Genomic DNA, 26669 nt, shown 5'->3' with positions numbered 1-26669 from the left:
TCTAGTTAAGAGGCCAAATTTGTCTTATTTGCATACAATTTGCATATGACGCGTTGCACCAACATCAGACCTCCCCCCACCCCCACTGCCCTTACTCTTAACCCTCTGTGTCCCTACCCTGGTCTGTGGGGCCGGGGTATTAGATGTTCAGGAACAGCCCCACCCCCTCCACCCCCTCGGACTTTTCCTTGCAGGACCTCTCCCGCTCAGGTGACCCTATGTTTGTAAACATAGCTTTCTCTTGCACCTCTGTTGGGCTTGACTATAAATAACCTAGTTCTGAGTTTCAGATGCCCAGTTGGTGTAATGGGAGAAGGACCCAGCTTGTGGGAAGGCGAAGGACGGATGTTCTCAACACCTTCCCGTTGGGTCCAGCGTAAGCATAGGATAAGGCCTCTCCAGTCCAGCTCGTGAATGTACCCAGCACCACCCTTTACCACCTCATATTGTCAGCCAAATAAAGTTTCCTTCACCTAAAAGCCTTTTTCCTCTGCCAATCCTCCTTAAGGCTAAAGAGGAAAACAATGTCCAGCAGTCCCTTCCTTCCTACTGACCCCATCCTCCCTCTCTGGGAGGAATTCAAGTTACTTGTTTCCGGGACAGCAGATGCTGTGTGGGGACAGCCTCTGGCTTGGGGATTTTCTTACATCCTAGCATCTAGAACCCCAAAAAGTGGAGTCAAATCTGGTCTCGCAGGTCAGGGATCCTGAGAGGGGCAAAGTCCTCCCAGGTCACAGGTGAGTCAGAGATCCAGCAGGAAGCTAGGATCTTTAGAGCAGAAACAAAGCTTCACATGTGGTACATGCCTAGAACCCCAGCAATCGGGAGGGAAGCTGAGAAAAGGATTGCTTCAAGTTCAAGGTCAGCCTGGACTTTGTGAAAGAAGGTATTAAAACAACAGCCACAATTAACAACCACCACCACAGAACACAGTGAAAGGAGAGGTGTGGAGTTGAGGCGTGGACATGGGGGTGGGGGTGGGGTGGGGTGTGTCAGAGTCCAGAACCAAGCCTGGTGAGAGGGCTGCGGTCCCATCTCCTCAACACCCCAATATCACCCTCAACACCTCTGTATTCCGCAGCTCTTATTGTTTATGGAAGAACATTGGTCCAGGTCACCCTGGGGTGAGGCTTGTGTTCCTGAGCCTTGACAAGGAGACAGCTTGAAATAGACGGAGTGTCACATTTCTGAGCAGCTGTGTGGGGAAGGCAGGAGGGGTAGGGAATAAACAGTATAAAAGAGAAAGCTGCCCTCCCCGCCCTGTCTGTCACAGAAGACCAGATCAGCTCTGTCCACCATGGAGAAGGCTAGGTAAGGCTAGAAGGCTACTGCACCTCCTTGTACAGGGAGCAGGGAGGGAGCTTTTTGATATAAAATCTATGGTATTAATAAAGTTTTAGGGATCCTTGAATCCTTGGAAAAGTTTGTGGACGTGAGAAAGTTTGGAATTTTTGAGGAGAGACTTGGGGTCATGTTCCCAGAAGGAACTGTTGAGTGAGAGGCTGAAAAAGGAAAAAAACTAAGAGGTCAGAGGATGGGGGAATGCAGCTCCCTTGCCTGTGAAAAGGGACTTTTAAGCCGGATTCAGCAGTCTTGTGTCAGAGACTAAGTTAGAAACCAGCCTGGGATACTTAACGAGACTGTCTCAATAAAATAAATTAAAATAAAATAGGGAGGAAGAATTAATTCCCTGTGTCCCAGAGCAAGCTCTGCTACATTTCCCTTGACACTGGTCACCAAGGAAGTCAATCTACTCTCCTGAGGTGCTGTCTTATTGGCAATGCTCAGAATGCCTCTTAACCTTGTTTACCAGGGACTGGGGTGGGATGGGGGTGAGGGGTCTTCCAGCACAGACAGAATAAAAACGAGCCAGAATTGACTGTAGAAATGAGGGTATGTGGTGGACACAGGCAGGCTTTAGGGAGGCTTCAGTTCTCTAATGGAAGGGAGCCAGCACTAACAGACAGGGTGTGCCGTCCAGACAAGGGATGAGGCAGGCTCCCCTGATTTTCCAGGATTACTGGCTGGGGTCACCATCCGTCCTGAAGGACATGGAGGGCTCAGCAGCTGAGGCTGTGGGACCTGAGCCCTCACTGCGCGCCACGCCCAAGCTGCTGTACAACCTCTCAGAGTGGGGGGCAGAAGCCCTGCCCAAAGAGGTGATTGACATATCTACCTTCGGGGTGACAGAACCTGACCCGGAAGGGAATAACACACGGATGCCAGTCTTTCCATCCTAGCCCAGTTACCCACTGAGCATCTGCAGGTCCACCGAAAGTTGGGGCGTTTATGTAGATCTTACTTCCTTAATGAGACTCTCAGCAAGCACTCTGGTGACGTGGCCTAGTCCTGGCCTGAGATCAGGGCTTATTTGCTGGTTCCTACACAGGCCCAGGGGAGTGGGGGTGCTCAGGAGAGTCAGCACAGAGTGATGCAGAGCCCCCAAAGGATTCTGGGAGCTTCCTGAAAAAGCCGGGCCTTGAGCTAAGCCTGGAAGAGTGGGAGGCCAGAAGGATAGCTAAGGGCAGGGAGACCGCAGAGCCTCTTTGGAACTTTGTTCTGTACTGTAGGCGCCAAGAAGGGACGAAAGAGGCAGAATCACTGAGCAGATGAAGGAGCAGAATATGGTGAGGCCGCCACGGGGTGCAGAGGGATGCTTTACTTCAGTTTGCTGCTTTGTTTTTGTTTTTTTGTTTTTTTTGGGAGTTTTTTTGGATTTGGGTTTTTCGAGACAGGGTTTCTCTGTATAGCCCTGGCCGTCCTGGAACTCACTCTGTAGACCAGGCTGGCCTCGAACTCAGAAATCCACCTGCCTCTGCCTCCCAGAGTGCTGGGATTACAGGCGTGCGCCACCACCGCCCGGCTTGCTGCTTTGTTTTGAGACAGGGTCTTGTGTATCCCAGTCTGGCCCAGAGCTCACTGTGTAGCCTTGGATTCCTGATCCTCCATTCCTCTGTGAATCCTGGGATTTCAGGTGACTTCTAGGAGGTTATTAGGAATCAAAACACAGGGACTCGTGCAGGATCCGCAAGCCCTCTCTGCTTTTTGGTTTTGGTTTGTTTTTGTTTGTTTTGGAAACAGTTTCTCTATGTAGCTCTGGCTGTCCTAGAACTCTTTCTGTAGACCAGGCTGGCTTTGAACTCACAGAGATCTTCCTGTCTCTGCCTCTGAGGACTGGCATTAAAGGTATCAGCCACCTCAGAGGCATTTATTTATTTGTTTATTTATTTATTTATTTATTTATTTATTTAGGTTTTTCGAGACAGGGTTTCTCTGTGTAGCCCTAGCTGCCCTGGGACTCACTCTGTAGTCCAGGCTGGCCTCGAACTCAGAAATCTGCCTGCCTCTGTCTCCCAAGTGCTGGGATTAAAGGCGTGCACCACCACTGCCCGGCTATTTATTTATAGATTTAAAAATGATGTGTGTATAAAGTGTGTATGTGCGTATGAGAGAGAGAGAGAGAGAGAGAGAGAGAGAGAGAGAGAGAGAGAGAGAGATCTGTGTGTGTGTGAGAGAGAGGTGGGGGGAAATGTGAGTTTACACATAGTGCATGTGTGCAGGAGTCCATGAAGGCCAAAGAGGGCACTAGATCACCTGGAAGAGGAGATAAAGGTCTTTGTGAGTCTGTGGTGCTGGGACCTGAACCTGGGATCTCTGCAAGAGCAGTCAGTGTCTTGAACTGCTGAGCTGTCTCTCTGCCACCAGCACCCATGCCTTTTAAAATATACTATCATTTCTTTTCTCTCAGAATTCTCATTTCTGAATTTTTCTCAGTATTTTGAGCTATTTTTCAGCCAGTTTTGGCACAGAACATTTTTTTAAGATTCCATTTTTAATTATGTGTATATTTTCGAGTCTGTATGTGGGTATGTGCACCTGAGGGCAGGATTCACCAAAGCTAGAATCATCCAGAGTTCCCGGCGGTCATGAGCCACCTGGTGTGGGTGCTGGAAACTGAACTCATGCCTTCTGTAAGAGCAGTCTATTCTTTTAACCGCTAAGCTCCCTCTCCACCCCCCACACCAAGGTTGTAAGCAATAAGGATGGTAACCAGGGCTGGGCTTTAGGGACATTGCTCTTCCCACCCTGTGGTAAATGCGCTAACAGGGCTGAGAGGGGGCAGGCAGATCTTCTAAGGAGGAGGCAGACAAAAATAAACAGGGCATGGATGTGAGCCTGGACAAAGAAGGGAAGGAGACTCCAAGAAGCAGCTTGGACCCGACAGGAGCTGGCAACTGCAGTCATGAGCGATGAATGATTGAATGGTTGAATGGATGGGTACCCACGTGGCCATCCTGAGAGACTAAGGAACCACATGCGCGCGCGTCTTCTGCTGGCATGCTCGCCAGAGCTGGGCTAAACTGGGTTAAGCCTAAAAGTGAGTATGAAATGATCCCAGGGTTCTCATGAGGCCCCAGGAGCCCAGGAGCCCGTCCTGCAAGCTTCCGCTCAGCTTCTCTCAGCTTCTCTCAGCTTCTCCCAGCTTCTCCTCAGCCTGACCTCAACATCGATGATGCGAATTGCTTATTTTAGTTTTTGAGATAGAGTCTCAGGATGGCCTCTGGCCCACCATCCTCCTGCCTCGGCCTTACCTCACAGGCATGTACTGCCACGTCAATCCTTTCTCTGAATCACATCCATTTCAGTCTCCTGAGTCTCTGTTCCAGGTCCTGGCAGCAGCACAGCATAGATGGCAATAAAGAGCAAAAGAAAACTTTCAGAGTGGTGATGGCAACAGCAGCTTGCATACATTTCCAGAGACCAGGAGGCTAGGCGTGGGGCACACCTGTGATCTCCGTACTCAGGAGATAGAGGCAGGAGAATCAGAATTTCAGGGTCATCTCAGCCACTCAGTAAGTTTGAAGCCAGCCTAGGTAGCATGAGACCCTGCCTCAAAAACCAAACCAACCAAGCAAGACAGAAGAAAATGATCTAGGCTGGGGGAGGGGGGCGCACGCCTGTAACCCTAGCACTCTGGGAGGCAGAGGCAGGAGGATTTCTGAGTTCCAGGACAGCCTGGTCTACAGAGTGAGTTCCAGGACAGCCAGGGCTATACAGAGAAACCCTGTGTTAACCAAATCCAAAAAAAAAAAAAAAAAAAAAAGATGTAGCATTGGCAGTGGTGGGACAGGGAGAATTTCTTTCACTAGTGGTGAGAGGGCAAACTGGTTCTTTTTTGAACCATAGTTTGGCAGTGCCTATTACTATACAAAGCATCTCACCCCTGTGGGCTGGTGCACACCTGTAACCCCAGCATGCAGGAGGAGAAAGCTGTTAGATCACTGGAACTGACAAGTTCACAGGAGTCAGCCTGGGACACTAAGTGAACTGCAGAGTCAGATCCTGTCTCAGAACATTATGGAAAAATATGCATGTGCCCATTCAGTGGTTTAACTATACCATGAAACACACCATGAGGGCATCATAACAGGCAAGGCAGATGTGGGGGCGCTACTTGAAGGAGGCCCCTAATGTATTGTTTCTCAAGGGGATATAATTTAGACGATGTGTATATTAACCATTTTTTCTTTGAAGAAAAAAAAAGAGTCAGTAAACCCAAAACATTCGAACTGTGTGTATGTGTCTGTCTCTCTCTCTCTCTCTCTGTGTGTGTGTGTGTCAATTTTAATATATTATTCAGAGCTCAATAACAGAGTGTCCAGCTAGCATGCACCAGGCTCTGGGTTTGACTCCCAACACTGCAAAGAAACAGTTAATTATACTGTTCAAATATTTTCTGAGAAAGGCCCTGAAAGACACCAATGTCGCTGGCCATCCTGTGCCACAGGCAGGAGGGTGTAAGGCTGGGGTGGGGTGCTCAGTCTGCACCAGCCTTCCCACAGCCAGTATCGCTTTGCACTACTTGTAATAAAGTACATCTATCTTGCTGTATGGGAAAATGAGCAGGTGGTTCAAATCCATTATGTCCGCCTTTAGGAGGTGGAAGCAGGGGGGTCAAAGACAAAGATTGGCCCAGTAGCCAGTTTCAGGTTAGCATGGGTGTGTAGAACCCTGTTTAAAACAAAACAAACCAGTACAGACGGACGGACAGACAGACAAGGGACATCATTTAGCATGAGTTTAGAGATGGTTGTTCCGATTCTGACCCATGGATAGGCCTCCTTCTTAGGGCCACTGTGGGTCAGTATGACTATCCTCAGGGGTACCAGAGGCTGTAGCTCCTCTATCCCTTTGTAGAAATGGCAGACAGCAGGTATCAGGTAATGTTAACTAAAGGGTAGAGATTAACTTCCCAGTTTTCCAGATGAGGAAAAAGAGACAGCCGCTTGCCCGAGGTCACCTCCAACATGAAGATTCCTGCTATGATGTCTCTCCTACTGGTGTCTGTGGGTCTCAGGGATGGAGTTCAGGTATGGTCATCAGTCACCTGCAGCAGCCTGGCAGGTCACTGAGCTTCAGGCTTCTAAATCCCCCTCATCCCCCCCCCCCCGGGGTAGAGGGGCAGAGGGAAGTAAGCCCAGCGCTTCCCTGGGACCCATCTGTCTTTCTGAAGGACCTCCTGAAGCCCTAGTCTTGGGGAGCTCGCAGCTGGTGGGTCCCAATCCCCTTTCCCCTCCTTATGTATTCGGGAACCTTCTGGCGATCTTTGTAGACAGGCCCCGTCTCAGAGCAGGGGAAAGCTGGATGGCCGGGTTCATTTCCCCAGGGACTGCCCTCTCAGTCCTTGATGTTCCCTTGCTCTCAGGTTCAAAGTTACTCCATCTCACAACTGGACATCTTTTCTCAAGAAATACCCCTAGACATGGCCCCAGCGTCCTTTGATGACCAGTACGCTGGCTGCCTGGCAGACATGACAGCGGCACTGCCAGATCTCAACCGCTCAGAGTTCCAGGCCAACAGAGACTACGCGGATGGCTGGGCTATGGCCAACAACCAGTGGCAGGAGCGCAGGACTTGGGGTTCCGTGTGGGGCTCCTTGCCCCCGTCACCGCCGGGCTTCCGGGATGAGCACGGGGTGGCGCTCCTGGCCTACACCGCCAACAGCCCCCTGCACAAGAAGTTCAACGCGGCAGTGCGTGAGGCAGGACGGTCTCGGGCCCACTACCTTCACCACTTCCCCTTCAAGACCCTCCACTTCCTGCTCACCGAGGCCCTGCAACTGCTTCGGAGCCACCGATCTCGCGGGTGCCAGCAGGTGTACCGGGGGGTGCATGGCCTGCGCTTCCGGCCAGCAGGGCCCGGCGCCACCGTTAGACTGGGGGGCTTTGCTTCCGCGTCCCTCAAGAACGTTGCCGCCCAACAATTTGGCGAGGACACCTTCTTCGGTATCTGGACCTGCCTCGGGGCCCCCATCAGGGGCTACTCCTTTTTCCCTGAAGAGGAGGAGGTGCTGATCCCCCCTTTCGAAACTTTCCAGGTGATCAATACAAGCCGACCCACCCAGGGTCCCGCACGCATCTACCTCCGCGCTCTGGGCAAACGCAGTACATACAATTGCGAATACATCAAAGGTGAGGAGTGAGCCGGGTCAGAGCCAGGCCAGCCCTACAAAAAGATGGGCTTCCAGCATCTGGCAGGAGCCTTGACAAATTCAAGCCCCAGTCCTCACACACCCCACTCCACACACCCCACTCCCGCCAAAGGAATCATACATAACTAATAAAAGCAGCTGGCCACAATCCTGGGGTGGCTCACACCTGTAATTCCAGCACTCCGCAGCCAGAGGCTACTCTTGGTTCCCAGGCAATAGGATCGATGCGAATTGAGGGTGGTGGTGAGAGGCTCACAATACAGGTATGGAGGAGAGGCAGCCAGAGACTTTGAAAGGATAGGCACTCTTGCTTGGGTCAGGCTGTTTTTCCAGCTGGAAGCTGGAAAGGAATACATTTCTAGTCACAATCGTGACACCGAGGCATTTGAGCTGAGTGAATACTCTAGATGGCCCATCTAGTCAAGGAGCTTTGTCATGCAAGCCTGACAGGTCAGTCCCCAGAACCCATATACAGATGGAAGGTGAGAACCAACTCCACACGATTGTCTCTGACCTCCACAAACGCCAGGAAACACCCATTTCCCCCCACATCACACACACTAATAATAAAATAGTTTGAGAAAAAGAATCAGTCTGGTGGTGGTGGCACACGCCTGTAATCCCAGCACTTGAGAGGCAGAGGTAGGCAGATTTCTGAGTTCAAGGCCAGCTTGGTCTACAGAGTGAGTTCCAGGACAGCCAGAGCTACACAGAGAAACCCCCGTCTCAAAAAAAAAAAAAAATCCAAAAAAACCAAAAATAAATAAATAAATAAATAAATAAATAAATAAATAAATAAAAGAGAGAGAGAAAGAATTGAGTAAAACTGACCTCAGCTTTTTGTTTTTGTTTTTCTTCGTTTTTGTTTTTTTGGGTTTTTTGTTTGTTTGTTTGTTTTGTTTTGTTTTTTCGAGACAGGGTTTCTCTGTGTAGCCTTGGCTGTCCTGGAACTCACTCTGTAGACCAGGCTGACCTTGGACTCAGAAATCCGCCTGCCTCTGCCACCCAAGTGCTGGGATTACAGGCGTGTGTGTGCCACCACCGAGCGGCTCCAACCTCAGCTTTTGAGAGGTACAGAATGGTACCTATGTACAGCAGCCTGTGCTGGGCGGGCGTGGGAGTGGGGGTGGCAGGGGTGGTGTGCCTCTCCGTCCCGGTTAACTGTGCCAACCTTTGGCCAATAGCATGGCGGCTCTTCCTCCTCCCTGGTCAATTCCTTGAGCTAGAGGAGCAGCAATGAGGAGCTCTGTTCTTAACCCTGGTGGGCTGTGGCTCCCACTCCTGGCTAAGTGAGGCCTGCCTTTCAATAGTTAAGAGGCAGACAGTTGGCCTGTGCCACAGCTCAGATGGGAGGAGCTCCAGTGTGGCTCTGTTCCCACCTTGACTACTATCACGAGGAAGGCAGGCCAAGAGTGCAAACCAGCCTCCACCTAGGACCAGGAAAGTGAGCCAGGAGTGCGGCCAGTAGGCAGCTGTGGGCCAGAGACCTTAGAGGGTCAGAAAGATCCTGCCTCCCTTTTGTCCTTGACTCCGGTTAAGTGAGTGTTATCTAGGGGGATCTTTGCTAAGGCAGCAGAATTACAGAGAATCAAGGTTTGCTCATCAGCCCTGAGGGGTCCTTTCCAACCAGAGAGCTACTGAAGCATTGATTCTTCTTTTCTTTTTCTTTCAGAAAAGAAGTGCAGGTCTGGGCCCTGCTGGCTGGATAGCTCAGGTAAGAGAGGAAGACATTTGAGCAGGCTTGTCCTGAGGCTGGACCCTCACTAGATTGCCCTCATATTGATTTGTTGATTGTTTTTCTGAGACAGGGTTTTTCTGTGTAGCCCTGGCTGCCCTGGAACTCACTATATAGACCAGGCTGGCCTCTAACTCAAAAGATTCACCTGCCTCTGCCTCCCCAGTGCTGAGATTAAAGGCGTGCGCCACCACTGCCAGGACTACTGCTCTTATTCTTATAAACCTACCTGCTTGCCTAAGAAGAGACCGCTCTCAGTGAGACAGCGGTTGGTTGGAGTCACTAACCTTCGTAGAGGATGTGTATGTGCACAGGTGTCTCTGCCTCTCAGAGGAGGGCCACTGTCAGCCCCGCCTTCAGGCTGCTCAGAGGAGACTAAAGTACAGGAGAAACTGTTCCCAGCAGGGTTCTCCCCTGGGACTTTTTCTTCAGTTGCAAAACTCAGTATCTCTGCTGCCTCAGGGCTCCCTATGACCTGCTTTCCAAGCCAACCCTCAGATGCTGCATGACAGTACTCTAGTCTGGCCTAACTAGTCTTTCTCTGTGCCTCGGTTTCCTTGTTTGTAATAAGAAAGTCGGATTAAAGGACACCTGCATCTCTGTCATCTGAGTCTTCTCTTGTACACCCACTGTGCCAGGGCCTATCTGGGCCACCGCTTATTTAGGTGGGAATAGGCTAAGTCTAGAGCAGAATTAACACCCCGCCCCAGCTGTCAGCCACACTTCCTGCTCCGTCCCCCATGCTCCCTCCCTCTAGGATCCGTAACCAGTGGGCAGGGAAGATAGCATCCTCTGTTCTTTCCACCTTCCCAGACAAAATAATACTTTGGGCTCCAGGCACGTTCCACTGTGAACCCTCAGCACAGTTTAGTGGCACTGGCTCACTTTATTTTCCAGACAGGGTTTCTCTGTGCTGCCCCGCTGTCCTGGAACAGGCTCTGTAGACCAGGCTGGCCTCGAACTCAGAGACCCATTTGCAAATTCACAGAGATCTGCCTGCCTCTGCCTCTGGAGTGCTGGGTTTAAAGGCATGCACGGTCTTGCCCAATATCAGCCACTTCTACAAAGGACAGAAGGCAGCAACCCATCCTCCTCTACATAGCTAGGGAGGAATCATGTCTATAGCCTGGCTGCAGAGTGGAACTGTGAACTGCCCACCATGACAGCTCCTACCTCTGCCACACATCCCTCTAGCAGTAAAACCTAGAATACTATCTTCATGTAGTTAAGGGATGCCAGAGACACAGTCAAGGTGGCCTAGTGACCGGAAGCTGGGTCTCCACCTTCAGACCAGACCCTTTGTTTTGGTTTTGGTTTTGGGAATGTCCTGTGTAGTCCAGGTTGTCCTGCAACTCGCGCAGTTCAGGCTGGCCTCAAGTGGGCCATTCATTCTCTTGCCTTAGCCTCCTGAGTACTAGGACGATGGGCAAGCAAACTGCTGTATCCTGCCTGGGCCTTGCACTGGCTGGCTTTGGGTGTCAACCTGACACAGGCTGGAGTTATCACAGAGAAAGAAGCTTCAGTGAAGGAAGTGCCTCCATGAGATCCAAATGTGGGGCATTTTCTCAATTAGTGATCAAGTAGGGAAGGCCCCTTGTGGGTGGTACCACCTTTGGGCTGGTGCTCTTGGGTTCTATAAGAGAGCAGGCTGAGCAAGCCAGGGGAAGCAAGCCAGTAAGAAACATCCCTCCATGGCTTCTGCATCAGCTCATGCTTCCTGGCCTGCTTGAGTTCCTTTGGTGATGAACAGAACTGTGGAAGTATAAGCTGAATAAATCCTTTCCTCCCCAACTTGCTTCTCAGTCATGATGTCTTGTGCAGGAATAGAAACCCTGACTAAGATAGGCCTCTACATTTAGATGGCGCATAAGTTGAGGCATTGGGAAAGTTAAGAGTTTTTGCTTCCACGCTCCCACCAGGACATCATGCCCAGGGAGAAGCCAGATTCAGCATCAGCAGATCTCTCACAGAAATCAGGGGACACTCTGTAGTGTTGTGTCCCCTTGTGTCTGCAGATGGCAGGGGTTGGGGTAACTGGTCTCCTCTCAGCCTCTCATTGCACTTCGGGTTTGAGTCTTTCCAGTTCACTCCGCCAGTTTCTCTGCCTTTCCTTTTCCCGTTCTCACATGGCTCCTAAATCTCTCTTTTTTCTTACATAGCCCCAGGCTCCCTTTCTGCCTCCTGGTCTCTTCTGCTGCTGCTCTTGTTCCTTTTGCTGAGAGCCCTTCCAGAGAATCCAGGTCTCCAGCACCCTACCCGATGTTAACTGGCCCTGATTGAAGAATGTTGGTCAACTGTGCACCTTAACAATAGCAGGATCCTGGAGTATCAGTCCCTGTACACAGAACTCTGGGGCCTTTTATGGCCATTAGCAGATATATTGGTGGAGACAGAGAAGAGGATTTGGAGGCTGAACCTCCCCCAGGGATGTAGGAGTGGGACTGAGGACAGGCAGAGGCTCAACTTGGAGTCAGAAGACTCCAACTCATTGTAATGATGGGGGAGCACCGTGGCCATGGGCCAAGCTGGGCTCACTTAAATGTCTCCTATAAAGGTATGAGTGGTACTACCAGGCTAATAAATGTGATTTTTAAAGAGATGTAATTTTTGCAATGCTGTGAGTCCTGAGAGTCCTACCTATAAAGACCAACTGAATCCCCCACTTCTGGTTGTGGGCCCCAAGAAGATAAGGCATGGGGTAGGTCCTGGGAACACTCATTTATTATGGACTGAAGCTCTGGCTCAAATGTCTGCACAGCATTCTGTCCTGGAAACTAGACAGTGAATTCCCTTCTGGGAGAGCCTAAGCAGAGATAGGCAAGATAAGAATCTGTAACAGCAACTGCTAAGGGCGACAAGGCAATGTGGAGCTTTGTCTTATTAATTAGTAACCTACACCCTAGCCATGCACAGTGGCACCCGTGTTTGGAGAGGCAGAGGCATGTGGATCTATGTGAGTTCAAAGCCAGCCTAGGCAGTTCAGGCCAGCGAGGACTACCTAGTGAGACTATCTCGACAAACAAAAATAACCTGGATTCCCCCAGCTAATAGCTATGATTCCAAGTGTAGACACTGGGGTGGTTGCTTATTTTTAGACAAAATTTTCTGTAGCTCAGGCTATGGAACCTAAGGTAATCTTTCTGTCTCAGCCTCCGTGTGCTGAAATCACAGGAGTCTGTCACCTTGCTCAGCAGACACTGAATCTTATCCTCACTTAATCATGTTGGAATTAGGGAAGAGGCAGGCTTTAGATCCCCCTCCATGAAGGCATGTAGTTCACAAAGGCCGTTTGTGGGTTGCGAGGTCAGAAGTGCTGGTCCTGAAGAGGCATCTTTGACTCTTCGCAGCACTTTGGGGAGAGACTGACTGGCTAGCCTGAGTACCAACAACCTCCTTGGCTTTGCCATCCCTGCCTGATGGTGTTGAAGTGACCACAGCTCCCTGAAATGCAGTTCCTGGCCCTTACAGGGCTTGCACCAGTACCAGGAGGCTCATGACTAGAGCCATGCAGAAGAAGATGCCTAGGAAAAAGCGGTCCATCACTCTAGCCAGGCGCTTCCAGTCTTCATGGCGACGCTGGGCAGCCCGGTGGCTGCGGAAGGTGCCGGCAATGGAAGCTACGTGATGCAGAAGGGCTTCCTGGTGGCACAGACACCGTGGCTCATGACAAGGGCCCGCTGGGGGACCTGGTGGAGGCTGGAGGCTGGGGGCTGACTCTAGTGGCTTGGACTGTCCACAGGGCTCCCCTCGTTCCCGCACACACAGGACTTTGGCTAGGTGTCTCAGCAGGAGGACCCGAGCCCAGGCAGGTACCGGGTGTGCATTAGGGCCGCAGTAATGTAGGTTCATGATGAGGATGGTAAGCGCTGTGGAGAATGTGACCATGGTCATAGTGGCCATATAGTACTTTCCTGTGGGACAGAGAGCATTGTGAGCCCCAAACAGGAGATGAAGACTGTTGAGCTTCCCAGCTGCCTCATCATAAATAGAAAGAGGGACAGCATCAGGCTCTTAGACCAGATGAGGGGAAGGATAAGAAATGAGCTAAGTTTGCCCCACTTCTCATGCCAATTAGGGCTTTGAAGATATCTGCTACCTATTTTTTTCCTACTGGGGATCAGATTGCAGTTGCAACTTGAGCTGTCCTGTCTGTGCACCCGGAATAAGCCATTGGCTAGTCTTTGGCTCATAGCATTGCTCGTGTGAGTGAACAAATGTCATGTGCATAGGAGAATGCCTGGCACACAGCTTATCACTAAACAAACTACAGTTTATTATGACACTGGGCACTAGATCTTCCTCCATCAAGGTCCCAGCAGTGAGGAGTGTTCTCCCAGACAGGTCTACCCTCTCTCACCCCCTGTGGCGGTCATTCTTCTGACCCAGTGTCCACTCACCCACGCCCTCAGGCTCACCAATGAGTGGCACGCTCTCTGCTGGTGGCATGCTCTCGGCCAGGATCAGCTGAAAGACCGTGAGCGCCAGGAGCACGGTGACACCCAGAGACACCTTCTCCCCGGAGTCAGCAGGCAGGTGGAAGGCCAGTGGCGCCAGCAGGGAGATGAACACACAGGGCAGCAGCAGGTTGCACACATAGGCGGCTGCGCGACGACGCAGCAGCAGAGTGAAGGTCACATCTGGGTAGGGCTCAGAGCAGCAGCCGTAGGTGAGCACGCGCCTGCGCGCTGGCATGCCCAGCACGCGCCATTCAACGTTCTCCACGAAGTCGGCCAGACTGGCGGAAGTGCCCCGAGGTCGCACATCCAGTTGGTGCCCGCCGTGTGTCCATGAGCCGAAGGTCAGGCCGCAGCGCTGAGCATCAAAAGGGAAGGCAGATACGTCCACGCGGCACGAGCTGCGTGTGATGGCCGGTGCGTCCCAGCGCACAGCGCCGTCGTGCCTCACAACCACGTTGGTGCTGGCCGAGGCAGGTGGCTGTGTGTCTGCCCTGTGGACAGGCAGGACTGGATTCACCCGGGGCCCATGAACCCGGGGTGGATCTATTGTCACTAGTCAGGCTTTAGTGGTCAGGGCAGCACGGTGGTGTGAACCTCATTAGGATCATTTAGGTCTTTGAAGGTCTAGGGGAGGCAGAGTTTGAAGGCTTGGAAGGACTGGGAGCAGAGTTTAAAAGACCAGTGCAAACCCCGGAGCCTTACACTGACCTAGGGAGTCATCTGTAGAACTTACTAGATGACCCCAGAAAGATGCACAATGCTGTATGTTGGCTGGGAGATGGAAAGCACCTAAAGGTGGCACAAAGGAGTACCCCAAGGACTAGGCTGCTGGCTGGTGAGATCTCAAGTGGCCCCAGAGCATGGAAGGGTGGAGCTGCCACAGAGGAGCACAGTTCTCTTTGAGAGCTCCAGCTGGCTTGGACCACAGAGCAGGCTCTCTGCAGCCATCAAGCAAAAGTTGGCCTGAAAATAACATGGAGAGGTGCAGAGCTCCTCAGAGAGGCCCCAGGGGCAAGTTTCCTAGATGTCTAAGCACCTCCATTGGGTGTCAGGACACGTCAAGGGCAAATGGGCAACTCTAAAGAAAAAGGGGGCAGACAGGAAGTACTTGTTGTAAAGTACGATGTCTGGTCGCCACACTAGACTGCTGGGAATTCGGATTGCATCCAAGTCACCGTAGGCTTTGGGGTCCCAGTGTAGGTAGGCATCTGTCCACTCCTGGCGGATCCACAGGTACAAGGTCAGCACCTGGTTCCGTTCATCCTGGCAGGGGCAGACAATGGACATATCCAGCCACTGCCTTCCTCCTGCACACTCCCTCACAGAGCTCTCTGGGTAGCATCTGCAAGCCCAGCTTGCTCAAACAGCCCAGCTCCTATCAAGCTTGGACTTGTGTACCCTTGGTGGGGTTTTCAATCTCTAGTGAATCCCATCAATAATTCCTGCTTAGGAAAGGCGGGGGTGGTGGGGTGGGGGAAAGCATTCAGTAAATACCAGGCATGTAGAATCTTGGGCCATCAACTGGTGTGCAGGAGTTAATGGCCACTGTCATTATTAATATCAACACACAGGAAAAGGATCATTAGGAGATGGCCCTTCTTCCCTTGATTCACACATCCTACCATATCATACCATATCAATGATCTGAGACAATGTCACCTCCAGGGTCACATTTAGAGTCTGGTCTGTGTCTGCCACAGGTCTCAGGGCACTTGTATAGTTGGCAAACAGGTCACGAAACAGCTTGTGAGCCAGTCTACCCTCAGCTCCCAGGCACTCTAGAGGGTGAGAGAGAATAATTTGACTGTCATCCAGGGGTCTCTTCACATCCTCCACCGCCCCCAGCCCCCTAGCTGGAAGCTTGTCACCTGTCCCATGGTCTCACACGTTTCTGATGCTGTGTGTCATTTGCTCCTATGCATTCAATACGCGAGGAAGCCAGAAGAGCACTGGGTTTCTGGCTTTATCACTTTCTATCCTGTTCGCTTGAGACAGGATTTCTCTCTCACTGAACTTGCAACTTGCCATTTTTTTCAGCTAGTCTGGTTGGCTAGCAATCCCAGCAATCCTCCTGCCTCAGGTTCCTCCTACAGCACTGAGGTTATAGGTGTTTGAAGCCATAGTTACTGCTTCCCTACCCCCATCTCAGCAGATAAGTCTTTCTCTTCAGCACCCTCTCCTCCACATTCCCCAGATAGCTTGCTCTCAGCAGGCACTGAAGAGAAGTGTAGGGACTGGAGGCTTGTGGTGGAGAGAAATAATAGTGGTGCCAGGTAGGCCTGGTTCATTACCTGCAGGGAGAAAGAGCAGGAGCAGAAACCCCAGGCCCAGGTGGTGGCTCCTGGTCCCCATGGCCCTACCACAGCCAGAGGGTGGGCAAGTCTTCAGGAGAGATGTAGAACAACAAGTCCAGCTGGCAGGGATGATGTGGACAGCACCTGGAAACCAGAGATTGAGGTTTTCCTTCTAGTCTCCTGTCTGCACCTGCCGGCAATACTATACCCGGCCCTTGTGTCTGCGGCGTCTTTCCTTCCTGTTCCCAGCCCCTCTGACTTCATCTTCTGTCCCTTTCCCTCTTTTACCTTCCTCTGTCTCAATTTGCTTTCTTCCTTTGTAATGGTCTTGGTTTCTGTTTTCTTTCCTCTCTCCCCCTTCTTTTACAGCACCCCAATCCCCCTTCAATCCATTCCTTGTACCTCAGCTCTGAGCAAGCCTGCTGCTCCCAGCAGAATAGGACCAGGGACTCTTATCACAGGGTTTGAGGCTCTGGAGAGCAGAGAGCAGCCCCTCTTCCACTGACTTTTATTAGCTTAATTGCAGGGTTGGCAAACTGGTGCCCATGGGAACAGAACAACTGAAACTGACACCTGAGGGTGCTGGGTCCTAAATTATTCAAATTGTGTAACTCAGCATGAAGGCTCATCCTGGGGGCTGGGAAGGTTTAGATGCCAGGATCTGAAGGTGCAAAAACATTAGGCTCTAAAGGTGTATGGGCTGAGGCCTGTGAATGAGAGCTGCACCTCCACAGTTCAGTAACATTCATTGTTTGAATTCTAGAGGCTCCTTTTAGACCTGTACCTTTCCTCTCAGTAAGAGAACATCAAGACTCAGGTGTTTTGTGCCAGCTAAGCTCTGCCCTCCTCATGGGAGTATGCTGAGTCAGACTACTTCAGATGGTCCTGTGAAGCATTTCCTCAGTGCCTGTAGTGATTCTAGGATGACACCACCCAGTGCCTAAATATGGTGGACAGGTGGGGCGGGCTGATAAGGGTTAGAGTTAAGGTTAGGGATTAGCGGTTAAGGGTCACAGTGAGGATTATTCAGTCAGAAGACTTACACTTTGGAATCCTTTGTAGCTGAGGATGACCACGAACTTCTGCCTCCCCCTCCCACTTTATGTGCTGACCTTTTAGTCCCAGTTAGTCAAGGATGGCCTTGACCTCCTGTCTCTCCTGCCTCACTTCCCAAGTGCTGAGATCCAGGCAGGCAGGCCTCACCATGCTGTTTATGTTATTGAGGTCTGAACCGAACGTCCTGCATGCTTAGCAAGCAGCAATGAGCCACAGCCTTCCTTTGTTTTTTAATAGAAATAGTACTTGCCCCAAGAGCAAGTATTCCCCATACCAATAATTGTTAATACCGCTAAAAGCATGAGCTGTAGCACATTCTTAATGACAAACCTCTGGCACAAGAAAGACAAGAATTCTCTGCCAGAAGCCTGGCCATTCTCTTTGAGCCAGTGTGGAGGGAGGATTGCAAACTCTTCAATTCCTAGCCTCAGGGATTGAAGACTCAGACAAAGTAGACCCACTGTTCTTTTATCCCCCAATTATGTGATGTTGCAGAAGTCTTTGGTTTAAACCATCCTGGAACTTGCTGGCTCCTCAGTTCAACAATTAGGACCGAGTAGACTTGAATCCTCATCGGATCCTCAGAGGCCTGTGTGAAACAGCCAGGAGCCATCACTACCCTTAGAAAGCAGTGACTCCTGGTTTAAGAACCTCCAGAACAGAGCAGGCTTTGAATAGAAAGTATATTCAGAGGAACAGCTTCAACTTAGAATCTATGTGCAAAAATTAGTGTGTCAGTACTAGTCAATAACGTCCTTGTCCCTAAATTTGTGCATATAAATTTAGCCTTTGGGTTGAGATGCAGCTCAACTGTAGAGATCTTGCCTAGCATGCAAAGAACCAGCACCCATAAAGTGGCTTGTCACTGTTCCTAATTCCAGTTCTTAAGGATTTGACACCCTCTGGCTTCTACAGGCACTAGGCACACAAGTAGTAAATGTATATCCAAACACAACCAGAATGCTGGGAATTGAGAGTGGGAGCGGATATGACCCAAATACACTATATCTATGTAAGAAGTTCTCTGCCAGGCACATACAGAGTGCTAAGATTATTTTTTTTTCAAAAAGATTTATTGTTATATGTAAGTACACTGTAGCTGTCTTCAGACACAGCAGAAGAGGGCATCAGATCTCATTATGGATGGTTGTGAGCCACCATGTAGTTGTTGGGATTGGAACTCAGGACCTTCAGAAGAACAGGCAGTGCTCTTACCCACTGAGCTATCTCGGCAGCCTGCATGCTGGGATAACTGATGTGTGCTAACAGCTTGCTTTTTATGAGGATTCTGAGAACTGAACTTGGATTGTCAGGCTTGTGTGGTTAGTGCTCTGACTTGCTGAACTCACTCCTCAGCCCCTTGTTCTCTAACTTAGGATCTGTTTCTTCTTAGAGGAGGATTCCAGAGTCTCCAAAAACACACAGAGAAAGTCAACACCACCAGGAATTCTATAAACATTTCATTTTATTTTTTTAAGAAAGTACTTCAGAAAGAGGAAAATAATCTAGATCATTTATATATATATATATTTTTTAATAAAAACCTTTACATAATCTTCATGCATAAAGAGCTAGGAGTGGCCATATTGTCTGTGACAGCCCCAAATACCAGCTGTTTCAGGCTAGAGCCTCGGACTTCCTATAGCCAGCAGCAACGTGGTAAAGGCCTTCTCTATTTGCCCCTAGGGCGCAGCCAGACCTGTCTCAGGGACAGTTTATCTTCTGGGAAATGTTCTTGGGAGGGCAGGGAGGAACACCCTTGACTTTCTTCATCTAAACTCCTCTGACAAATCAAGGAAGACGACTGATGATCAAGGGCAGAGCACTTCTGGGGCTTCTGAGGAGTTGTTCTCTGTGGCCTGGGGCCACGGCACATGATAGTCTGCTGTCCAAAGGATACACAAGGCATCAGTAAAGGCCTTGGAGCTCTCTGCCTCCATAGCAGACAGCAGCCCTTCTACCTTAAATTTACCAAAGAACAAGGTCCAACTCTTTTGACTCCTGAATCACTGTTAACTGAGAAATGTACTTGAGAGACAATCTGTAAGGGAAGGTCAGTCAGTCATATGTCAGATGTCTGTCAGTCACGGTACAAAAGGATTGCAGTGGTGGAGGTTAGATGCTGGCATGGGGTGAGAGTCAGAACTCTGGGTGTGGAAGGAAAAGAATTCCCTGGGTTTTGGGAGGTTCTGCCAAAGAGGTTTTATTGACCATGTTTCAAAAGAAAAAAAAACTGAATGGTCTTGAGGTTGATAAATGGAGACCTGTCTTTTTTGTTGTTGTTGTTGTTGTTCCAGAAGCCCTTATGAGCTATTGTAGGTATGCTCAGCATTAGGAAAACCCCTGAATAACTAGAAGATGCAGCAGAAAGGAATGGAGGATTCCCAGAGACTGGTGAAGTGTCAATTAAAACAATGCTGGGGACTGTAGTATGGCGAGTGTGAGTGGTGTGAGTGTGGTGGCAAGAGCCAGGCTCACTGGCTCCCAACAGTCAGTTCTCGAAGGTAGGACTGGGTAAGGCCTCGCAGTTCCTCCAAGGCGTAGTCCTCAGGCATGGGCAGCCTGCCAATGTGGGGAGCCAAAAGACGTAAAGGGACTCGCTGAGGGTCTGGCGTTGAGCTGGAGGTGGCATCAGGAGCATGCTGAAGGCTCAGTACTACCCGCAGTAAGTTGGCTACCCGCTTGGCCATATCTGGAGAGAAAACCCAGAGTGAGTGCTGAGAACGTGGCACTGGTGTCGGGTGACAAAGCCATGAACGAGCAGAGCCTGCATGCCTACCTGACTGAGCCAGGCGATCCTTGGCACTGTGACACGGGATCTGCTCTATCCGGCTGCACAGTGAAGTCACTTTGGTATGTAGGTGCTCTAGTTCATAGCCTGAGCAGTCCACCTATGGGAAAGAGAATGAGTAAGGACAAAGGAACTCCTCCTCACATGCCTTTCAGCTCAGCACTTCAGCATCTCTGATTTTGAAGCCAGCCTGGTCTACAAATGAGAAGACAGCCAAGGCTATAAACAGAAACCCTGTCTCAAAAAACAAAAATGAAACACTACCACCACCAAAACAAAAACCCTACACGTATACCTCAATCCTACCACAGATTACACAAAATCCTAATTACAACAATAAGAGGGGGAGAAAATCCACGGGACCATCATATCATCTAGTTGCTAAGGACAGGCACTAAGGGTAAACATAAGGGAAAGAACACAGAGCCTTGGGCTGCACAGGTCTTGAGATCATGATTCACAAACCACACAACACCAAAAAACCTACGGTAAATCTGGTTCAGATACAGTATGACACTCAGAGACACACATGTAATAAGAGGTGACATTTAAACCAACATCTAATTACATCTCTTTATTCTAAGGTCATAGTCATTTCTAACAGTGTAGGACCTATTCTTATATACTCTCCTGATCCGTCCCTATGGTTCCAGTTATGGTCAATGAATTGATTTCTTTTTTTTTTTTTTTAATTTTTGTTTTTTTGAGATAGGGTTTCTCTGTATAGCCCTGGCTGTCCTGGAACTCACTCTGTAGACCAGGCTGTCCTCGAACTCAGAAATCTACCTGCCTCCGCCTCTCAAGTGCTGGGATTAAAGGCGTGCGCCACCACTGCCCAGCAATGTATTGGTTTCTAAGTCCTTAGTTCTACCCAATATACCCATCTTCCATTCCTGTGCTACACCCCTTGCTGGAGCTTGGACCACCATTACTTCTCACCTCAAAAACCTTAGGAGCTTAGCTGCATTTGGTTTTTAGTTACAGTCTTAATATGTAGCCTCAGTTGGCCTAGAATTCATTGTATATCCCAGGCTGGTCCCGGAGTTGCTATCACCCTCTTGTTTACCATGGCAAATTACAGGCATGTATATCACCCCTGGCTCAGAGACATTAAAAACAAACCAGGTTGACTGTTCTCCCCCTGCCCCCCCCCCCCCCACGTGCCCTCCCTAAGGTTATTCAATATTCAGTCTGTGAATGCATGCCATGGAAGCATGCATCAAAGCTCTCCTTTCACTCTGTGAGTTTTGGAGGCTGAACTCAGGTCATCAAACTTGGCTATAAGTGCTCTGGAGCTCACTTTGAAGAGGGCTTGCAAAATTCACTCATTTATCCCTAGACACAAACTACTCTTTTCATGAACTTTACAGACAAGAAAATCGTGAAGAATGGTAAGCTGTGGAAATAAAGCAACTGGATATCTGTGTCAAAGCAGGGGAAGCTTCTTTAGAGAGACCATTTGTAAGCTGAGACCTTCCTAAAAACATGGTGGAGCTTTCTGGGGAAAGGAAACAGCCAAGCCCTGTAAGGTGCAAAGTGTTTATATGCAACACACTCGTAAGAGGAAAACAGCAAAATAGAACTGGGAAATCAAAGATATTATTTTGTGCATGATGTTTGTCTGCATGAATACTGGACATACTGGATTGGATAATGTCTGTGAGCCACCGTGTGGACACTAAGACTTGAACCTCTGCACATGCAGCAAGTGATTTTAACCACTGAGCCATCTCTCCAGAGGATTAATTGTGTTTCATTAGGTTATGAATATGGATACTGAGCTACCCTATGACTGGCATATAATCGACAATCCATGGTAAATATTTTCCTTTACTCTTTAGTATTGCTGGCTTACTCAAACGCCTTTCCTCACTGAATCAGTACTTTAGTAAGGAAAAAACATGCTGTTTACCCCCATAGCTCCCAAATCCACAGTACTCAGTATATTTTGGGTTAATGACTATGTTGCATAAATGAACTGAATCAACTAGAAATGTTTCTTCAATGACTACTAAAATATGCCACTATATGCTTGGCCTGGGACTAGTAATCAGAAACGGATAAAAATAGGAACTGTTATCAAGATTTTAGTATGTGTAAGGTACTATGCCAAAGTCCTGTGCTTATTTTGTTTAACAGTCATGAGAACCTGTTGGATACATACTGTAGTCTATGCATTGACTACTCTAGCTCCTGACAATCCTCCTGGGGAAAGAATGAAAAGGTTAATAACTTAGTTACTGAGTCAATGTGGGAAACCTTTTGTCCCAAGAAGCTTGAGCTCTGAACTTCTATACTCAACAGAAGAGGTCTCCCCAAACTTAAAATGTAGAAATGTCAAAAAAACAAAAAAACAAAAAAAACCATCATGATTTGGCAGGTTCAAAAACTGTCCCCTGTGTTTTGGGAGTAAGAGAGTGTAACTCACTTTAGAAGGATGATTCAGCAGCTAAGGTGCTCGCTGCCAAGCCTGATGACTCCAGTTAAACTCCCAGAAGAGAACCCACTTCCACAACTTGTCTAGGAACCTGAACATCTGTGCTATGGTGTGTATAACCCCACTACTCCCAGTAAGTATACTAAAAAGGGCCAACCTGGGCTATATACAGTGAGTCCTGGCTGGCTTAGGTTATAGGGTAAAGTACAAACAAACAAACAACTCCAAAGTCCCATGTTCAATGAATTTAACACAGCCTAGTCTGGCCTCAAAGCCCTGATCCTTCTGCCTCATTTCCCCAATGCTAGGATTATATGTGTGTCGCCACGGTTTCGTTCTTTAGTTTTGAACATAGCCTGGCTGTCCTGGAACTCACTCACAGATATATGCTTGCCTCTGCCTCTCAAGTACTGGGGTAAAAAGTATGGCCTTTTGAAGTCTCTGCTTTAAGTGCCAATTAAAAGAAAAAGCTAGACAGTGGCTTAAGGAATTTTAGATACCTGTTGAATACGGTGGAGCATTTCAATTACTCGAATATAATCCAGGTAAACGAGCCCAGATGTTTCCCAGTCCTGGATTAGGCTGCTGCGCTCTGGAGGGGCCAGATCTTCTAAGAATCCTTTCAGGTAGTCATAGTTTTCATTAATAATGGCATCTGAAGAAATAAAACATTGACTTCAGTGTACAACGGTGTGATTCACAACAGTGTAGAAGACCAGACATAAATCTCGGGCAGGCAGAAAGGACAAAGAATGTTGTTTTTCAAAATTTCAAGGCTGATGTTATGAAAGTTCGAAGGTACAGGTGAAGAATTCCTGGCTTCAGGCTGCAGAGCAACAATTTCTGGTATTGTTAGTTAACATTTCCACAAGTGAGCAGAGCTTAGGGAACAGAACGTTTGTGGCAGGTGGTAACTACAACAGTGCTATCTTTCCCCACCTCATAGACCCTTGCCCAGAACAAGCCTCTTTGCTGTGTTTTGGTGGAACATCAAGCCTGCCATGTCCTGAACTGAATACTATCTCTGCTTGAAGTACCAATGAGGATTCACAGGTTAGAAAAATATGGGTTAATTCAGGAGAGGTAGGCTTTTGCACTCACCAGAAGCTAAGTGCCGAATGACTAATTTGTGGCAGCGGTTCCAGTGACCAGCTTTAAATAAATAGAGGGCCTCCAAGTGCTTATTGGATTCCATGTGTGCTCGAACTGCTTTGGCCTCATGAATCCACTCAGCAGGCACACAAAGCTTCTGTGTAAGGAAAGTCTCCTTAGCCCAAGACTCAGGGGTCTCTGACAGTTGGCAGTGGCGGGTCAGCAGCTCTCGAACAGCCTTCTCACGCATGCTGTGGGGAAGACAGAAACTGGAATAAGCATCACCCCTGGTCTGGAGAAGGCTGAGGTGGACAGCTGAGATGGTCCCCTGGGGAGTTACTCAATTGGAACTCTGATCTTTGGAGGACCGCTTCAAACTTAAAACAAACCACAAAGTCAGTTATGATAATCTCAAATATTAATATTGTTTCTAATTATGTGTAAATGTGTATGTTGAGAAGTATGTGCACATGAATATAGGTTCCTTTGGAGGTCACAGGTGTTGGCTCTTCATAGTTGGAGTCACCACAGGCAGTTGTGAGTATCCCAACACAGGTGCTGAGAATTGAACTTGATCCCATGTTAAAGGACCAAGTGCTCTTAACTGATGAGCTATCTCTCCAGGCCCTTTGAGATTTATCATATGGCTGTATCTAACATGTTCTAAGCCAGTGGGTCTCAACTTTCCTAATGCTGCAACACTTTTAACACATGTTGTTATGACCCTCTAACCATAAAATTATTTTTATTGCTGCTTCATAATTTTTCTACTGTTATGAACCATTATGTAAACATCTGTGTTTTCTGATAGTCTTAGGTGACCCCTGTGAAAGGGTCCTTTGACTCCCAAAGGGATGGAGATCCACAAACTGAGAGCCACTGTAAGCAGTCCTTACTGAACTGGACCTGAAGAGGAACCAGTAGGCACTGCCCTGAGGTGCTGGGTATTCCCAGTGGGTTCAATGACTTACTTACCCAGAGTTGTCAATGTGCAGGAAGACAAAGATAGCCCACTCCCAGAGTCCTTCACTTTCCAGTTGGCCAGCATAACTGGCCTGTAGCACACCTTCACACTGTTCTGAGAGATGGGTATAGTTAAGAGCACGAAGAACTTCCCAAAGGTGCCAGCTTAGGCGGTAGTCCAAAGGATCAGCAGTTATGCTTCGGGGTTCCAAAAGCTGATTGAGATCATAATGTCTGAGGAGAAGAAAGTATTCAGTCAGGATACTCAGCTGGCAGATCACCTGTACTGAACAGGTTAACTGTTCTGTGTCTCAGGAGACAATAAAAGAACCAGAGGGCAAAGTATTAGAGTCTTGTCAGTAGCCCCTACACAGAATACCAGACACCTCTCAGAAAAGTGTCATCTTAACAGGTTTGTTGGAACGGTTTAACATATGCATTTTACCATTCCGGCATATGAACTTTTACAATTTCCATTCTTCCTATATTATAGTATCTGCTACTTTATTTTCTTTTGATTTTTTTCAAAACGGTTTCTCCAAATAGCTCTGGCTGTCCTCCAACTCACTGAGATCTGCCTGCCTCTGATTCCCAAGTGCTGGGGTTTAAAGGTACACACCACTACCACCACCCGACTTCAAATTTCTAACCTATTAGAAGTGAAATTGCTGGGCAGTGGTAGCTCATGCCTTTAATCCCAGTACTTGACTCAGAGGGAAACAGATCTCAGTGAGTTTGAGGGCCAGCCTGGTTTACAAAACTAGTTCCAAAACAGACAGGGCAGTTACACAGAGAAACCATGTCTCAAAAAAAACCAACGGAAAGAAAAAAAAAAAAAAACCAAGAAACAAACCAAACAAAGCAAAAAAATTTCTGAATTGTCAAGATGGCTCTGGGTTATTGCTCTTATTACTTACAAGTCTGCTAATCTGAATTCAGTCCCAGGACCCATATAGTAGAAAGACTGAATGGGCTCTCTTAAGGTGTCCTCTAACTCACATATGCACAAACATGCAAATGAACTGAAACAAAAACCCTTCTCACTTGTTACAATATATATATATATATATATATATATATATATATATATATATATATATATATATATATATATATATATATATAGTTGGGGGGGTCATAGTGCTTGCCTTTAATCCCAGCACTTAGGAAGTAGAGGCAGGCCGGGCGGTGATGGCTCACACCTGTAATCCCAGCACTCTGAGAGGCAGAGGCAGGCGGATCTCTGAGTTCGAGGCCAGCCTGGTCTACAGAGTGAGTTCCAGGACAGCCAGGGCTACACAGAGAAACCCTGTCTCGGAATAACCAAATCAAAAAAAAAAAAAAAAAAAAAAAAAAAGGAAGTAGAGGCAGGTGGTTCTTTGTGAGTTCAAGGCCAGGCTGGTCTACAGACTGAGTTCTAGGTCAGCCAAGGCTACACAGAGAAATTGTCTCTGGAAAACAAAAACCATAATTCATTATAAATAAATAAATAAATTTCTCCAACCAGAATATATAAAATTGTATCTAAGGAAAAAAAACAGCTAAGGGGGCAGGAGATAGCTCAGTGCTTAAGAACACCTACTGCTTTTGCGATAAACTGGAATTCAGTTCCCAACACCCAGCTGGTGGCTCACAACAACCCATAGCTCTAGCTCTTGGTAATCTGCCACCCTCTTCAGACCATTAAATAGCATCAAACACTTGAATGTTACATTTATACATGTAGCCAAAAAAGGTTACATACATAAACTACAGTAATTAAATTGTAGGCCAGGCACCTTTAGTCACAAGCATTCACAAGCTTAGGCAGAGCAAGGTCAGCCTGGTCTACAAGTGGGTTCAGGACAGCCAGGGCTAAAGAGATCCTGTCTTAAAAACAACCCCAAAAACCCAACACAACACAACAAAACAAAAAGCAAGAAGATCTGAATAGGTATGTTAACAAAAAACCAGATACCAAAATTCTCCCCCCCCCCCCCCGACAGGGTTTCTCTGTGTAGCCCTGGCTGTCCTGGAACTCAGAAATCCACCTGCCTCTGCCTCCCAAGCGCTGGGATTACAGGCCCGTGCCATCACTGCCTGTCAGGACAGATACAATTGTAACTAATTCTATTTTTACTCAGTGTTTAAAGTAAGCATCTTGAAGAGTAGAAAATAAGCTGTGACCTGTTAGTTGTGACCAGATGAAAGAAAACCAAAAATCCTAGTTATGTTTAAGATAAAGTAATAAAAGAAGCATCAAAATAACTTATTTAGATACAACTTCATGAGTTAATTCATTACTGTTAGATAAAGCATTCTCCACCCCAACATTTTGATTTTGTTTTGTTTGAGACAGGGTTTCTCTAGCTG

General features: G+C 48.3%; 3 protein-coding genes across 8 annotated transcripts in view; 1 reads left to right on the top strand and 2 right to left on the bottom strand.

Annotated features, from left to right (window-relative positions):
• The first annotated feature begins 6308 nt into the window (after positions 1–6308).
• On the top strand, positions 6309–11493 carry Art1 (ADP-ribosyltransferase 1). 2 transcript variants are annotated; one of them, XM_052177343.1, is made up of 4 exons: positions 6309–6371; positions 7379–7472; positions 9165–9206; positions 11387–11493. In XM_052177343.1, exons 1-4 carry the CDS (start codon positions 6309–6311, stop codon positions 11491–11493), a joined length of 306 nt encoding a protein of 101 aa, XP_052033303.1. The 2 variants fall into 2 exon arrangements, with proteins under 2 accessions (XP_052033303.1, XP_052033295.1); XM_052177335.1 differs by having other exon boundaries at positions 6707–7472.
• A 1196-nt stretch (positions 11494–12689) lies between these two features.
• On the bottom strand, positions 12690–16448 carry Chrna10 (cholinergic receptor nicotinic alpha 10 subunit). Its single transcript, XM_052177321.1, has 6 exons — positions 16381–16448; positions 15976–16122; positions 15317–15462; positions 14793–14947; positions 13643–14175; positions 12690–13138 (listed from the first exon to the last, which is right to left on the bottom strand). The coding sequence occupies exons 2-6, from the start codon at positions 16034–16036 to the stop codon at positions 12690–12692; spliced, it is 1344 nt and encodes a 447-aa protein (XP_052033281.1). The 5' UTR covers positions 16037–16122; positions 16381–16448.
• Positions 16449–18481: 2033 nt separating this feature from the next.
• Positions 18482–26669, bottom strand: part of Nup98 (nucleoporin 98 and 96 precursor) — a 91488-nt gene continuing 83300 nt past the window's right edge. For all 5 annotated transcript variants that reach the window (XM_052156126.1, XM_052156125.1, XM_052156128.1 and 2 more), the window contains 5 exons: positions 24330–24551; positions 23364–23605; positions 22763–22917; positions 19814–19925; positions 18482–19726 (listed from right to left, as the gene is read on the bottom strand). In XM_052156126.1, the coding sequence (XP_052012086.1) occupies positions 19509–19726; positions 19814–19925; positions 22763–22917; positions 23364–23605; positions 24330–24551 (949 nt within the window). In that variant the 3' untranslated portion in view covers positions 18482–19508. The remainder of the gene's footprint in view (positions 19727–19813; positions 19926–22762; positions 22918–23363; positions 23606–24329; positions 24552–26669) is intronic.

Source organism: Apodemus sylvaticus, chromosome 1 (assembly GCF_947179515.1).
Source record: "Apodemus sylvaticus chromosome 1, mApoSyl1.1, whole genome shotgun sequence".
Taxonomy (NCBI): Eukaryota; Metazoa; Chordata; class Mammalia; order Rodentia; family Muridae; genus Apodemus; species Apodemus sylvaticus.
The sequence above is the reverse complement of the archived record's forward strand: the minus strand, read 5'-3'. Positions and strand labels throughout refer to the sequence as shown.